Below are 17,424 nucleotides of genomic sequence, written 5' to 3' on the forward strand. Positions count from 1 at the left end.
ATAGTAGGGGACTTTAACACCCCTCTCACTGAAATGGGCAGATCATCCAAGCAAAACATCAAAAAGGAAATATAGGCCTTAAATGACACACTGGACCAGATGGACATCACAAATATTTTCAGAACATTCCATCCCAAATCAACAGAATGTACATTCTTCTCTAGTGCACATGGAACATGCTCCAGAATAGATCATATCCTGGGTCATAAATCAGGTTGCAACCAGTATCAAAAGATTGGGATCATTCCCTGCATATTTTCAGACTACAATGCTCTGAAGCTAAAACTCAATCACAAGAGAAAATTTGGAAAGAACCCAAATACATGGAGGCTAAATAGCATCATTCCAAAGAAAGAATGGGTCAACAAGGAAATTAAAGAAGAATTGAAAAAATTCATGGAAACAAATGATAATGAAAACACAACAGTTCAAATTCTGTGGGACACAGCAAAGGCAGTCCTAAAGAAAGGTCTCAAATATACAACCTAACCCTACATCTAAAGCAGCTGGAGAAAGAACAGCAAAGAAAGCCTAAACCCAGCAGGAGAAGAGAAATCATAAAGATCAGAGCAGAAATCAATGAAATAGAAACCAAAAGAACAGCAGAACAAATCAACGAAACTAGGAGCTGGTTCTTTGAAAGAATTAATAAGATTGATAAACCACTGGCTGGACTCATCAAAAAGAAAATAGAAAGGACCCAAATAAATAAAATCATGAATGAAAGAGGAGAGTCACAACCAACATCAAAGAAATACAAACAATTATAAGAATATAGTATGAGCAACTATACGGCAGCAAATTCGACAATCTGAAAGAAATGGATGCATTCCTAGAGACGTATAACTACCACAACTGAACCAGGAAGAGATAGAAAACCTGAACAGACTCATAACCAGAAAGGAGATTGAAGCAGTCATCAAAAATTTCCCAATAAACAAGAGCCCCGGGCCAGATGTCTTCCCAGGGGAATTCTACCAAACATTTAAAGAAGAATTAATTCCTATTCTCCTGAAACTGTTCCAAAAAATAGAAATGGAAGGAGGACTCCCAAACTCATTTTATGAGGCCAGCATTACCTTGATCCCAAAACCAGACAAAGACCCCATCAAATAGAAGAGTTACAGGGGCACCTGAGTGGCTTAGTGGGTTAAGGCCTCTCCCTTCAGCTCAGGTCATGATTCCAGGGTCCTGGGATCGAGCCCTACATTGGCCTCTCTGCTCATGGCGAGGCTGCTTCCTCCTCTCTCTCTGCCTGCCTCTCTGCCTACCTGTGATCCGTATCTGTTGAATGGATGAATAGAATCTTAAGAAGAAGAAGGAGGAGAAGAAGAAGGAGGAGGAGAAGGAGGAGGAGGAGGAGAAGGAGAATTATTACAGACCAATATCCTTGATGAACACAGATGCAAAAATTCTCACCAAAATACTAGCCAATAGGATCCAACAGTACATTAAAAGGATGATTCACCATGACCAAGTGGGATTTATTCCTGGGCTGCAAGGTTGGTTCAACAACCACAGATCAATCAAGGTGATACAATACGTTAATAAAAGAAAGAACAAGAACCATATGATACTCTAAATACATGCTGGAAAATCATTTGACAAAGTACAGGATCCTTTCTTGATCAAAACTCTTCACAGTGGAGGGATAGAGGGTACACACCTTAATATCACCAAAGCCATCTATGAAAAACCCACAATGAATATCATTCTCAAGGGGGAAAATCTGAGATCTTTTCCCTAAAGTCAAGAACACTGCAGAGATGTCCACTATCACCACTGCTATTCAACATAGTACTAGAAGCCCTAGCCTCAGCAATCAGACAACAAAAAGAAATAAAAGGCATCCAAATTGGCAAAGAAGTCATCAAACTCTCACTCCTTGCAGGTGATATGATACTTTATGTGGAAAACCCAAAGACTCCACTCCAAATCTGCTAGAACTTGTACAGGAATTCAGTAAAGTGTCAGGTTATAAAATCAAGGCCCAGAAATCAGTTGCATTTCAATATAACAACAGCAAGACAGAAGAAAGAGAAATTAAGGATTCAATCCCATTTACAATTGCACCCAAAACCATAAGATACCTAGGAATAAACCTAACCAAAGAGACAAATCATCTGTACTCAGAAAACTATAAAGTACTCATGAAAGAAATGGAGGAAGACACAAAGAAACGGGAAATGTTCCATGCTCATGGATTGGAAGAATAAATATTGTGAAAATGTCTATGCTACCTAAAGCAATCTACACGTTTAATGCAATCCCTATCAATATCCCATCAATTTTTTTCAAAGAAATGGAACAAGTAATTTTAAAATTTATATGGAACCAGAAGAAACCTCAAATAGCCAGAGCAATGTTGAAAAAGAAAACCAAAGTTGGTGGCATCCCAATTCCGGACTTCAAGCTCTATTACAAAGCTGTCATCATCAAGACAGTATGGTACTGGCACAAAAACAGACACATAGATCAATGGAACAGAACAGAGAGCCCAGAAATGCACCCTCAACACTATGGTCAACTAATCTTTGACAAAGCAGGAAAGAATGTCCAATGGAAAAAAGACAGTCTCTTGAACAAATGGTGTTGGGAAGATTGGACAGCCACAGGCAGAAAAATGAAACTGGACCATTTCCTTACACCTCACACAAAAACAGAATCCAAATGGATGAAGGACCTCAATGTGAGAAAGGAATCCATCCAAATCCTTGAGGAGAACACAGGCAGCAACCTCTTCAACCTCAGCCGCAGCAACTTCTTCCTAGGAACATCGCCAACGGCAAGGGAAACAAGGGCAACAATGAACTATTGGGACTTCATCAAGATCAAAAGCTTTGTCACAGCAAAGGAAACATTCAACAAAACCAAAAGACAACTGACAGAATGGGAGAGGATATTTGCAAATGACATATCAGATAAAGGGCTGGTATCCAAAATCTATAATGAACTTTTAACTCAACACCCAAGAACAAATAATCCAATCAAGAAATGGGCAGAAGACATGAACAGACATTTCTGCAAAGAAGACATCCAGACAGCCAACAGACACATGAGAAAGTGCTCCACATCACTTGGCATCAGGGAAATACAAATCAAAACCACAATGAGATACCACTTCATGCCAATCAGAATGGCTAAAGTTAACAAGTCAGGAAATGAGAGATGCTGGCGAAGATGCAGAGAAAGAGTAACCCTCCTACACTGTTGGTGGGAAAGCAAGCTGGTGCAGTCACTATGAAAAACAGCATGGAGTTGCCTCAAAAAGTTGAAAATAGAGCTACCCTACAACCCAGCAATTGCATTACTGGGTATTTACCCTAAAGATACAAATGTAGTGATCCTAAGGGGCGTGTGCACCCAAATGTTTATAGCAGCAATATCTACAATAGTCAAACTATGGAAAGAACCTCAATGTCCATCAGCAGATGAATGGATAAAGAAGATGAGAGATATATATATATACACATATATATATGTATATATATATCTCGTGTGTGTGTATACACATACATATATATATGTGTATATATATATACAATCATTTGATTGATTGTATATATATTTGACAATATATATTTGACAAGATTTCATTTCTTTTGATGGCTGCATAGTATTCCATTGTGTGTGTATATGTGTGTGTGTGTATACATTCACACACACACAATGGAATACTATGCAGCCATCAAAAGAAATGAAATCTTGCCATTTGCAAAGACATGGATGGAACTAGAGGGTATTATGCTGAGTGAAATAAGTCAATCGGAGAAAGACAACTATCATATGATCTCCCTGATATGAGGAAGTGGAGATGCAATGGGGAGGTGTTGGTGGGTAGGAAAAGAATAAATGAAACAAGATGGGATTGGGCAGGAAACAAACCATAAGAGACTTTTAATCTCACAAAGCAAACTGAGGGTTGCCAAGGGTGAGGGGGGTATGCAGAGGGTGGTGGGGTTATGGATATCAGGGAGGAAATGTGTTATGGTGAATGGTGTGAAGTGTATAAGCGTGATGATTTACAGACCTGTACCCCTGGGGCTAACAATGAGACAAATGGATAAAGAGGAAGTTGTATACATAAACATATAACACCATGGAATATTATGCAGCCATAAAAAGAATAAACTCTTGTCATTTACAACAACATGGATAGATCCAGAGAGTATAATGCTGAGTGAAATAAGTCAGAAAGAAATTAATATGGTTTTATGCATATGTGGAATTTAAGAAACAAACAGAAAAAGAGGTTTTTAACTATAGAGAACAAACTGATGGTTACCAGAGGGGAGTTCGGTGGGGACAATGGGTGAAATAGGTGATGGGAATTAAAGAAAACATTTCTCATCATGAACACTGGGTAATGTATAGAATTGTTGAATCACTATATTGTACACCTGAAAAATAATACTGTAAGTTAACTATACTGGAATTAAAATGTGATAAAAAGAAAAAGAAGAATTAATTCTTCACAAACTCTTCCAAGAAAGTAAAAGAGGAGGGAATACTTCCCAATTCACTTTATAAGGCTGGCATTTCCCGGATATCAAAACTGGAATATGGACCTCACAAGAAAATGATTAGGTCAGTTGTCTTTTATGAAAATAGATGAGAAATTCCCAACAAATCAAGTCAAATCTAGCAACATATAAAAAGAATGATACTACCTGGCCAAATGGGATTTCTCCTAGGAATGCAAGGTTGTTTCAACATACAATAGTCAACCAGTGTGATACACCGTATCACTACAGTAATGGACAAGAGCCTCAGGATCACCTCAGCACATGCAGAAACATTTCAAAAACCAACACCCTTTCATGATAAAACCACTTAAATTAGGACTAGAAGGGCACTTCCTTAACTTGACTAAGGCATCTATAACATTCATAGCTAACACACTTAATGATGGACTGAATGCTTTCCCCCTAAAACCAGGAATAAAACAAGTGTATCTACTCTCATCACTTTTTTTTTCTCTCATCACTTTAACATTGCTCTAGAAGTTTTAGACAGGGTGATGAGGCAAGATAAAGAAATAAACAGCATCCATATTGCCAAGGAGGAATTAAAACTATGTTTATTTGTAGATGACATCACAGTGTATATAGAAAGTCCCAAAGAATCCCGTAAAAAAAAAAAAAAAACTACTATAACTCATAAATTAGTTAAACAGGGTTTCAGGATACAAGACCAATTTATAAAAACTACAGGCAAAAATTAGTGATTTATTGGGTTCCACATCTGGGAGATTTTTTACTGGACAACTCTCTCTTGTCAGAAACCTTCTTTATCTTGAGCTGGAATCTGTTACTCTATTAATGCCTCCTGGAATAACACACTGACCTCATTCCTCTTTCATGGAGCTCTTTAAATAGTTAAAGATAGTTACCATAACTTCACATTCTTTTCCTAGTTACCTTCATTTTCCTTGTGTGACATGATTTAAATGCTCTTTTCCCCCCGCCCTGGTTTTTGCCTCCTACTCTTATATAGATTAAAAGTTACCCTTTTCAAACAGAAATTTAAAATCTTTTGGTGTTAATATTATGTTTAGATACTTTATGATCATATGGGATGGTTTAGAAATTACTCCATAATCTACATGAGTCATATTGAACTCAGGATGGATGAATAAAACACCAAGGTCTTTTTCATATAACATCACCAGCTTCGATTTGCATTTCTGGACCTAAAATTTATAAATTCATTCCAGTTAATTTTTTTCTTATTCATTTGAGCCCATAGTTCTAATGCATTTGGTCTCCTTTAAGTATCTTTGTATAGTATAGAAAATGCCCTCTCTTTTCGACATAAGCATGACTTCTCTGTCACATGATGAAAATAGTGAATGGGAAATCCCAAGAGACGGCTCTGGCAAACCATCAGCTACTTCTCTTGAGAATATCAATATTATAATTATTACTTCTTACACATGATGTTTCAATTAGTGATGAATCTTCCTAACCATGCTATATTAATCTAGCTTACATGTCTCCATCTTATAATGTTGATGTTCACATAGACTTTATAAAATCTCTTGATGAGAGTAAATTTCTCCTAGAAAGCACACTCTATACTGGAAATCACAGAGATGGCCTAAAGGCTGTGTGCAGAGAATTCTGAAAATAAAATAAAGCAAGAGCAAAGTCATGGAAACACACTATTTCACAAATAACAGTTATTCTGACACTGGTATGGACTCAGCTGATATAACCAATGCTAGCAGCCGTGTATGGAGGCCACATGCTTGTGATCCATTCCTTCACTTTGTTATGTACAACCATTTGTTTCCAGGGACCAGCTGGAAAGATTAAAAATGAAAATGCATGGTGGAAGGAAAAATAGGCTCTGAACAATTTGCAATCTGTGTTACTGCACCTTTCAAACAAACCTAAAATTGGCAGAGATGTTTTTCCCCCCAAAATTTATCTATAATCTTTGACATAAAATTCCATATAGGAAATTTACATTTTTCTATTTACTTATGCCTTTTGCAATATTCTGGTCAAGAAAATTCGGAGAAACAGCATCCATTTTTTTTCCACAGTGAGAGAAAAATAAACAAATATGAAATACCTGTGGGCATCTGGCAGCACTATAGCAATCTCCAGCTGTGGCAAATGGCACTGCTTTTCCAAATATTGTTTGGGCAAAAAGAAGATCTGTGACTAAAAAAAATAAATGAAACTTTTTAGCACTGAAGAGTTGCATATTTTCCAATCTTCACTGCAAAACATACAGTCTTTATATTATATTCTTAAATATATTTATATAATTAATTCTAAATTTTAAGTGAAAATGCTATGCAATTACAGTACACATCAGGTTTTTGATAAATAATTTTTAATACAAAAATGTTTATCTCAAAAGTTGCCCTATAAATCACAGGTACATGTATAAATTAATCGAGGTTTTAAGAAAATAAATACATTGTTATATTTTACATTATAGGGAATATCTAAAATAAAGTGGGGTCAGGAGCAAATTATAGAAGGAAAAACATTGAAGGTTAATATATCATGACAAAGCCACACATGAGTGCTTATAGACCATATATGTGATGTGTATATATGAATTCATTTAGGCAACTCAAAAACAAAAGCATCCAACTAAAATATTTGCTATTTTGATTTCTAATATTACTGCATTATATTGCTATTTTTTTTTGAACCTTACTTTTGCCAACATCATTAGCAAAATTTCCCGATTGGCAATAATTCTGGAGATTCTATATGAAGTATCAAAAATAGAGACATAGGCTCAAATACAGGTTGGAAGGAACCCTAAAAGTCAACTGGTCCATTCACTTATTCATGCTTGAATCAAATAATATTCTAACCAACAATCTTCTAGTCAGGGGCTCTCACCTCCGCTAATGTTGTTTCAAATCACTTCACCTTTCAACAAGACTGAAAGATCACTGCATGTCCCCATGATGACACCAGTTGCCTACAGGTAATCGTCAAAGGTAGCATTCCTAGAAATATCATATCACCAAGGACACATTTTCAAGACTAGGAGGCTTTCAGTTATGTGCCAGAGTCGCCTTGTACCAAATCCCGAGAACCAGCTGGGTGTGTCTCTTTCAACATCATGTACAAAAAGCTCGTGTTTGTAGCTTGAAGTTGGCATGGTAAGGATATATATAACCAGGGACATTGGTAAATGCTATAAGTCAGACTTTGTCTCCTGGTTGTTAAATGCTGGTTGTTAAACAAGTATCCACACATCACTGCTTCCACTGGAATTTATGAATTAGGCTAAGGCAGAGCAGACAGAAATTTCAAGTCAAGCATCCTTTGCTACTATCTCCCCCATCATTACCTGGATACCCCACAGATAGCTCTAACTCAACACCCCCAAACTAAATGCATTATCTTTTTCTCCAAACTTATTTCCTCTGCAGTATTTCCATCTCACTGAACGATGTCACCATCCGCCCTGTTATTTTGGAAAACTTTCCAAATATTTTATGTTGCTAATCCCCATGTTCCTTCTGTCTGAAATCTAACAGGGTGTACCTCTTTAATATTCTCCCTATTCTGAGCCATACCCCTATTTTAAGGCCACATCATTTTCTATCTGGATTATTATATTAACTTCTTAACTACGTTCATGGATACCAAGTCTCTTCCTTCTGCTGAAACTTTCCCCCAGTGGTTCTCATAACTTATAAAATCAACTGTATAGTTAGTACACATTGTTCTTAATGATCTGCTCTCTGGGAACTTCTTTAACAAGCTGTCATCTCCCAACCTTCATTTATGTTTAGAGAAAAATGGGCTTTTTATTTTTTAATGGAACCAAGATGATTCACCTTTCCAGGCTTCTGTTCATGCTGGTCCCTTCTCCTGAAACTACTTTTCTCTACTTCATTTAATTCAAATTTATCTTCAAGATTTCCTCAAGACAGTTTCTTGAGGAAAGTTAAAGACTTTTTACTCAACAAATATTTATTTAGAATCTATTGTGAATATGATATTATTTTAAGTACTCTAAGAACACATCAGTGGAAGGAGAAGAGGCTGATGGAATCTGAATCTTACCAGAGTGAGACAGGTAATAAAGTAAATATTACATTATATTAGGGGTAGTACTTAAAAAAAAAAACAGTTAAAAGAAGGAGAGAAGAAGGGATTTTAGGAGTGGAGAGTGTTACAATACTAAATTGTAGGAATACTACAATTTTAGTAGGCATTATAATCCAGGGGAAAATGGTGTGGATTCAGGTGAAGGTGGTAGCAGTGAGGTAGTGAGAAAGTGATATTTAGTGTCACCTTTAGATATTTTTAGATATTTAAGATATCTGATAGCTTAGACTGCCCCAACAAACCACCATTAGCTGTGGCTTAACCAACATAAATACATTTCTCTAACATCTGGAGTCTGGAAGGTGGAGATCACTGGGTCAGTATGGTCATGTTCTGGTGAGGGTTCTCTTCTGGCTTGCAGATGGTCATCCTCCTCACTGTGTCCTCTTTTGGCAGAGAGAGCTCTAGTGTCTTTTCCTCTTTTTATAAGGGCATTAATCCCATCATGAAAGTCCAACCTTCATGATTATACCTAAACCTAATTATCTCCCCATAGCCAAATATCATCACATTGAAGATTAGGGCTTTATCATATGAATGTTGGGAGACTTGATTCAGTCCATAGCAACATGTATGTTAGAGCTTCACCTCACAGAATTTGATGATAGACTGCATGTTGGTGTGAGAGAAATGGAGGAGCTAAGATGTTGCTAGATTTTAGCTGGAGTATCTAGATTATATGTGCCATTTCTTGAAATGATAAAAATTTGAGATAGGAAGAGAGGCTATTGGAAGACATACTGAAAGTAGTTGGGGATTTATTGAATTTGATATGCCGATGAGACTTTCATGTGGATTTGCTAGTGAAGAGCTAGATATTGGAGTTTAGAGGAATAATCCAAATTGGAAATATATATTTGGGTACATCATTTGAAATCTGTAAGTAGAATGAGATTCCCAAAGGGATCACTGTGTCCCAAAGCTCTTCAACATTCAGTGTTATGGAAGACTAAGAGTAAACAGTCGAGCTGAGAAACTGTGAGAAAGACAGGAGAAAGTGGCCAGGACAGGAATCAAGTAAGATGAAAACCAAGAACCTGTCATTTGGATTTCGAAAAATGGAGGTAGAATCAGTAGTTTAAGAGGGAAAGGAAAGTTTGCTGAGGGAATGTTCTCGAATAGGTACGAAGTGATGAAACTGAAGCACGAAAGAGGGCTGCCTTAGGTGGGAGGGGAAATTGTTCACCCACAGTAAGCAGGAGAGAAGGAAAAGTCTATAAGTAAGAGTTTGGGAACCTTGTAAATGGGGTGATGTGGTAGGTTGTGGAAAAGCTCTTCCAGTAGTTTTTATTTTCTCATGAGATAGGAAGCAAGATCATCAGCAATGAGTAGACAAAGTGGAAGTGTTGGAAATTTTAGAAATTTGAAACTAAAGGAGAAGATGTTAGGCATTTAAGGGTGTGGGGGTGGAAATGAACTAGGGAAGGGCAACAGGATTACTCAAACAGCATGTAACTTAGTAGTCATGCGTTTAAGGGGAGATCAGTCAGAAGGGCAGTATATAGGGGGCCACACTCATGTTGCATGTTGCAACTGGATCACAGGGGAAATGTTTAATCAGGACTGGGTTTTCGCCATCCAAACTGGAAGAAAAAAAAGAGAGATCAGGGAGTTGAAAATGTATTGTATTGTATTGTATTGATTTGACATTGTATTCTCAGGGCCCAGCCAAATGCCAGGCAAATGGTAGAGTTGTTTGATAAAATGACGAAGGAAGTTGAGGGAAATTGGAAGGGGAGGTGAACCATGAGAGACTATGGGCTCTGAAAAACAATCTGAGGACTTTGAAAAGGTGGGGGGTGGGGGATTGGGGGAACCAGGTGGTGGGTATTAGAGAGGGCACGGATTGCATGGAGCACTGGGTGTGGTGCAAATGAATACTGTTATGCTGAAAAGAAATTTTTAAAAAAGGTATATAACAGCTTAATAAACAGCAAGTAAGTTACCAAGTTCCCCCTATGTACTTAGCAATATTACAACATACAGTATTAAATAACAACCAGCATTTACTGAGCATTTCCCATATGCAAGGCACTTACTAGGTATGTTACGAGTATTATCTTTTAATCCTCACCAAAAAGGAAAAAAAAGGAAACAAAGAAGAAAGGAAAAACACCTGAGAGGCAGATTTTCACTTTATAGAGGAGGAAATTTGGGCTTAAAGATATATTTCCAAGGTCATGCAACTGGTAAATGGATGCGAAGAATTTACTCCCAGTCTAACTCCAGAGTCGTAAACATAACAGTGAAATGCTTCCCCAGTGCAGTAACAGTGGGTGTTCAGTAAATTATAATTCATCATCATGTGACTGTGATATAGAGATTATGTACTCATGCATTCTATGTCTCAATAATTATTTTGTTTCTTTCTATAGTCTATGCACCATACTAGGTACTGGTGATTCAATTGCAATTTAGAGTGTCTGCTTCCAAAATGAACTTCTTTGCCTTTTCCTATAGGTATGCAAGTTCTAGGATGGAAGGTTGCCTTATGTTCTGTGTATATTAGGTTCTGTAAATATGTTTTGATTTTACTAAATCTCTGAATTATTTCCTAGAAAGGCAGCAGGTACAGAAGCTGGGATCTGTGGGTGGGACTTTATCCCTCAACACCAATTACTAACTGTATGAATTCAGACAAGTCATTTAACTTTATAAGTACATCTGAATTTCATCACTAGCAACGGTGTGAGGCAATTCTGTCTTAACTAGTACAGAATTATAAAAAAGATCAAATGAGACAATTTATGGGAAAATACTTGACAAATTGTGAGAAGAAATTAATGTTAGTTATTACCTTAAGCCCTGCAAAAGGCTTATACAATTATGTTGAGGATATTAACTTCCTTGTCCCTAATGTAATTGGGGATTTTAAGGTAGAGTCTTATATCTTAGAAGGGAAGCATCTTATCACTGTTTTTACGACTACATTTTTATTAAGGGTCCCCATGGCTCATGCCATTGCAAAGGAATTATGTACCTATTAAGATCTTTTTAAAAAATTAAGTAATTATTGCACAATGCTAGGCCCTTCTCTATACCCTGGCTATCACATATGTCAGAATATTGTTAGAATGTCATTAGCAAATAGAGATTTTCTGTTTTAGAGATTTGGTACTTACTTTTATTTTTTCTTTTTAAAGATTGTATTTTTCAGAGAGCGAGAGAGAACAAGCAGGGAGAATGGCAGGCAGAGGGAGAAGCAGGCTCCCCACTGAGCAAGGAGCCCGATGTGGGACTCGATCCCAGGACCCTGGAATCATGACCCGAGCTGAAGGCAGACACTTAACGACTGAGCCACCCAGGTGTCCCAGCACTTACTTTTAATTTGCATGGAATTGAGATCGATTCTTATTTTGCTGAAAACAGTGTACCCAGCAGCCAGGTAGTCATTTTTACACGCACAGTCTTGCCTCCTACTTCCATTAAAAGGGCATTCATATGGATTTTGTAGTCTGAAACAACATTAAAGTATTTTTAGTATTAGATGCAGTAATTCCCCCATCATGTAGATAAATAGTAAACTTCGGAAATGGGAAGATATACTCTTCAGTATTATAGTGTAAGTAAGTTAAATGAGAAAGAAGTTAAAGTCACTCAAGATTAATATATAGTTCTCAATGGGACGTTCAAGAATGGTTTATGGAAAAAAATTCACTATAGTTCTCCTACTTTTTATTACTGGTATTAATTTCATTTCTATTAAAATATACCTAGCTCTTAAACTCTTCTCTGTTGTTCCACAGCTCACTGTCAGTATTCTTCTTAGTCAATCTCTGAGCACATGTTAATACTCAAGTCTTCAGTATTCAACAGGCATGGGCAACTCCTGGCTTAGGTCCTACTATATCCACTTGCTCCTAAATTACTTGTCCCACTTATGAGATACTCAAGTGTCACTCTGAAAGCTGGAAGTTGTAATTCTCCTGATAGAACATAAAAATTCACAGATAAGCCAAAAAGCCTCATACCTAACACCATACACTTCAGAAAAGTTGTCTTCTTCACCTTTGGCCAATGTTATATATTCCTTGGGGTTCACCAAGAGCATGTCAGCACAATAGATCTAAATGGAAAATGAAAACATTTAGAAAAGCTTTTTACAGTCAATAGCCAATGTTAAAATCAAATGCAGACTGTCTTCAAAATACCTTTATTATCCTTCCATTGATGTTAAGGTAATAGTCACCGTCCTTGGTAATGTTGTTTTTTACTTGGATTTCTTTGCAGCTTGTAAATGTTTTACCTTCAAGGACAAGTGAATACAACTTATTGACAATGAACAAATTACAAACAGATCATGAATTTAGCTCAATCACACAAATATTAATATACTTTGAAAAAACAAACATCTTGTTATGTGGAACGTATGACTGCTACAAATATTTACTTTCACATTTTAATTAAAACTCCCAAGGAACACTTAGGTATTAAGTAGATTTTTAAAGTCTATTACTTACAGTCATTGATGTAACATTTCTTTTGAGCATCTGGTTTTAAACGCTTTAAACATAAGTTACTGGACAAACCACTTTCAGCCATGCATTCTACTCTTCTCTCCATTGTCCCAGCTCCACAAGTCACTGAGCACTGTGAAGAGTACGGTTTGGCAGTGAAGTATGTAATGGATAAAAGGATACTGGGATCATGACCTGAGTCGAAGGCAGATACCTAACTGACTGAGTCACCCAGGCATCCCTTCATATGCATTAATTAATTATTATTAATTAATAATCACGATTATTAATAATGCATTAATTAATAATTATTGATTATTAAGACTACAGAGCTTTTATCATTGTTATATGCTGAGATTGCAAAGCAATATTCACTTGCTTTCTATCAAATTGGAAATGGAATATAGTGCCAATGACTTTCATTACTCACACATCAGATTTACTTCTTTAATTAACTAATAAATAGTTCTTAAGCATCTACTCAAAATGAAAGGCACTGTGCAAAACTCTCAGAGGAACAGAAATAAGTCATTAGTTACAGTCCCTGCTTATAAGAAGATTATAGCAAGCATAGAAAAAGAAATATTTATACAAGTATCTGATAGTGGTTTTTATAGACAAAAGGGGTAGGAGACAGCTCTGAGATCTAGTTAGATAGCAGATTACCAGGTATCCTACACCTAGAAAATCTCATTCAAAAGGCTTTCAGTTCATAATTACATACTGACCTTGCTCCATTTCCCCACTTTCCAAGTGGCCACATGCAAACAGCTCCTAAAATTACATTTGTAAACCTGAGGGGAAGGCAGCACAGGGCATTCCCGATAGTCTATAGGCCAAAGTTGATGAAGCTTATATTTCTCAGTAGGCCGGATAGCAACGCAATATGTAATCCTTTGTCGGTAACTAAATCCACAGTTACCTGCACACTGAAAAATACACAATTATAAGGGAGAAAAAAATGTTCTTAAACTTAACGAGGGCCTACTATTTGCCAGGTGCTTAATACATACTAAGCTATATACTCCGCACAATAATCTTATTTATCAGCTTAATTTGCAGATGAATAAACAAATGTTCAGAGGCATTAGGTAACATTTCCAGAGTTGAGCCAATAAATGGAAAGGATGCAGATTCATGCTTGACTGTCTATTTGTAGTGCCTATGTTTTTTGGTTCTGTTTTCCATTACACTGCTAAGAACAGTTTAATTGGATTGAAGCCTTATCTCCCAGTAGGCACAACTTCACAGAAATGGAACATATTAGGAGTTCTTACCTGAAATAAAGAATAGTTATTAGCCTTAACTTACTAGTAACTATATATAAGTTAACATACATTTATCTGAAAACCTACAATGTGATATATAATACCACTTGACCAAAATAAATAAGTGATGTAGACATAAAGATCCAAAAAAGGGAAAGCAGATTTTTGCTTCCGGCAATAATGGAGTGACAAGAAATAAGTTGCCTTCTAACCTGAAGCAATAAAAACATCTGGAAAAAATATAATAAACAATGACTTTTCAGACACTGGACATTAGGCAATGAAATGATACTTGGGAGATGGAAATAAAAAAGTGATCCTATAACTGCTCTAGTCTGCTAGAAACACAAGGGGACAGCAGAGTTCTGACCAGTGCACACACATATGTGAAGACATCAAGTGAGGCCAAAGAATGGATCAACCAAAAGATAGGATTTACTGTATCTGGTACTCACATGGGACTAAATATTCCCTGCAGTCAGACTGGAAAACTTTATATACATGGGATAATAGGTAGAGTACTCAAAGGGGTCTTGACAGAGTAGAGGGGAAATAACCTTAGACCAAATAATGCACTGGTCTGACCTAACAAATCTTAGGAATAAGACAAGAAAAGATTACAGTGTTTCCACACAAAATAACTTCATTCTAGAATGAAGCTCATAATGTATACATAGGAATAAAAAATATCCAATAGCCAAAAAAAGTAAAATTCATGTCTAACATGCAATTAGCTGGCATGCAAAGAAGCAGGAAAATATAACCTATAATGAGAAGAAAAATCCACCTATCAACACAGACCAAGAGGGTGAGTGAAAACAACTAAGTAAGGAAAAGTGAAAATTCTGTCCTCCAGAAAAGCAATGAGGAAACTGGAAAAATTTGTCAGAATTAACTTTCCCAGAGCCTTAAAAATTAACCAAAGGCTTGCAGCAATCCAGGAAGCATTTATTCAAGAAATAAGGCTAAATCTCAGGATGAAGAGGGAACTTTGTGGTGTTCCGACTTACCCTATACCCATTATCCCCTCTCTAGCTCCATAGTAGCCTTCAAAATGAATAGTCCTGCCAACATGGTGAAAACCTGCAGCCTGGCCACTACAAGAGAGGAGGAACTGGGTTGGACATCCTTCAAAGTCTCCTTCCCATAGAATTGTCATAATTTGAACTGCTTGGTGGTTTTTTAGAAGATCCTACTTGCAAGGCTGCCTTTATTCGACTTGACTTAGAGCTTGCTTGCACCAATGCTAAAAGCCTTTTCACTAGGGGTGTTTGTTGAACCCAATTAAAGGCCACTGTTTAACTTTGCAGCCTCCAGAGCAGGGATAACAGATGGAGCAAAAAATAGGATAGTCACAAAAGCTTAAAAGGAAAATCTGGGAAATGAAATGTCTACAACAGCTTTGAAAAGCTCCAATATATTCATAGGAACTAAAAGTCTGTGGATATGCATAAGGTTGTGCACAAGTCCAGGACTTCACACATGCTCAGGAAGCACCTGGGAAGAGCCTACACTCTCATCTCTGACTGACATCTAAGCTATGAACAAAAGCAGGACCTTAAGCTTATGGAAGAGTTGTCAACTCCGTGGCTGAGTGTTAAAGGTGCCTCCATTTACAGAGCTTCTTGGCAAAGGTTGGAGATTGTTTCTAGGTAGCTAAGGAAATCAGTATTGAATTATTAGCTCACAATTATATTAATCAAGCAAAACTTCAGTGACTACATGTGACAAAGGATACCAGACTTTACGGTGAGTTTAAAAAAACTCACCAAACAAGCAAACAGCAATAACAATACATTCTGGGATGGAGAAAGAACAGAACTGTAACCAAGAGATTGAATTAATAATAATAATAATTAAAAAACTTCACACAAAGAAAAGCCCAGGACCACAGACTTTGTTGGTAAATTCCATCAAATGTTTGAATAGGAATTAGCATTAGCCTTTCTAAATCTCTTCCAAAAGAAAGAAGAGTAAGGGACACTTCCTAATTCATCCTACAAGGCCATTATATCCCTTATACCAAAACTAGGCAAAGATGTTACAAGAAAAGAAAACTCTTATGAATGTAAATATAAAAATCCTCGACAAAACACTATCAAAAAATTCCAGAAACTGGGGGGTCTGGGTGGCTCAGTGGGTTAAAGCCTCTGCCTTTGGTCATGATCTCAGGGTCTAGGATCGAGCCCCACATTGGGCTCTCTGCTCAGCAGGATGCCTGCTTCCCCCCACCCCCCTCTCTGCCTGCTTCTCTGCCTACATGTGATCTCTGTCTGTCAAATAAATAAATAAAATCTTTTTTTTTTTAATTTTATTTATTTGTCATAGAGAGAGAAGCAAGAGCAAGCACAGGCAGACAGAGTGGCAGGCAGAGGCAGAGGGAGAAGCAGGCTCCCTGCCAAGCAAGGAGCCCGATGTGGGACTCGATCCCAGGATGCTGGGATCATGACCTGAGCCGAAGGCAGCCGCTTAACCAACTGAGCCACCCAGTAGTCCCTAAATAAAATCTTTTAAAAATTTCCAGAAACAAATAAAAAGGGTTATGTACCATGACCAAGTAAGATTTATTTCAGGAGTACGTAAAATAGGTAGGATTGTAAAATGGTGAAACAACTACGGAAAACAGTTTTGAATTTCCTCAAAAAATTAAACAGTTACCATAATACTCAGAAATTTTACTTCCAGGTATTTGCCCAAGAGAAACGAAAACATTCATTAAAAAAAAAAAAAAAAAAAAAAAAACTTGTACACACATGTTCTTTTTTTTTTTTTTTTTAAAGATTTTATTTATTTATTTGACAGACAGATCACAAGTAGGCAGAGAAGCAGTCAGAGAGAAAGGAAGGGAAGCAGGCTTCCTGCTGAGCAGAGAGCCTGATGTGGGGCTTGATCCCAGGACCCTGAGATCATGACCTGAGCTGAAGGCAGAGGCTTTAACCCACTGAGCCAACCAGGTGCCCCCACAAATGTTCTTAATAACATTATTCAGAATACTCAGAAAGCCAATCAACCCAAATATCCATCAACTGATGGATAAACAAAATGTAGCATATCTCTAAAATGGAATAGTATTCATCCATAAAAAGAAACGAATGATGGTTCTAT

The 17,424-nt window shown here is 37.0% G+C and overlaps 1 protein-coding gene across 1 annotated transcript in view; it reads right to left on the minus strand.

Annotated features, from left to right (window-relative positions):
- The window catches only part of ADAMTS20 (ADAM metallopeptidase with thrombospondin type 1 motif 20), a 103,482-nt gene that overhangs the window by 25,667 nt on the left and 60,391 nt on the right, over positions 1-17,424 (minus strand). The window contains exons 20-25 of the mRNA XM_082742264.1: positions 13,780-13,980; positions 13,055-13,184; positions 12,746-12,840; positions 12,566-12,660; positions 11,916-12,049; positions 6,580-6,671 (exon numbers count right to left, since the gene is read on the minus strand). Of these exons, the coding sequence (XP_082598390.1) occupies positions 6,580-6,671; positions 11,916-12,049; positions 12,566-12,660; positions 12,746-12,840; positions 13,055-13,184; positions 13,780-13,980 (747 nt within the window). The remainder of the gene's footprint in view (positions 1-6,579; positions 6,672-11,915; positions 12,050-12,565; positions 12,661-12,745; positions 12,841-13,054; positions 13,185-13,779; positions 13,981-17,424) is intronic.

This window comes from Mustela nivalis (genome assembly GCF_964662115.1).
Source record: "Mustela nivalis genome assembly, chromosome: 7".
Lineage (NCBI taxonomy): Eukaryota > Metazoa > Chordata > Mammalia > Carnivora > Mustelidae > Mustela > Mustela nivalis.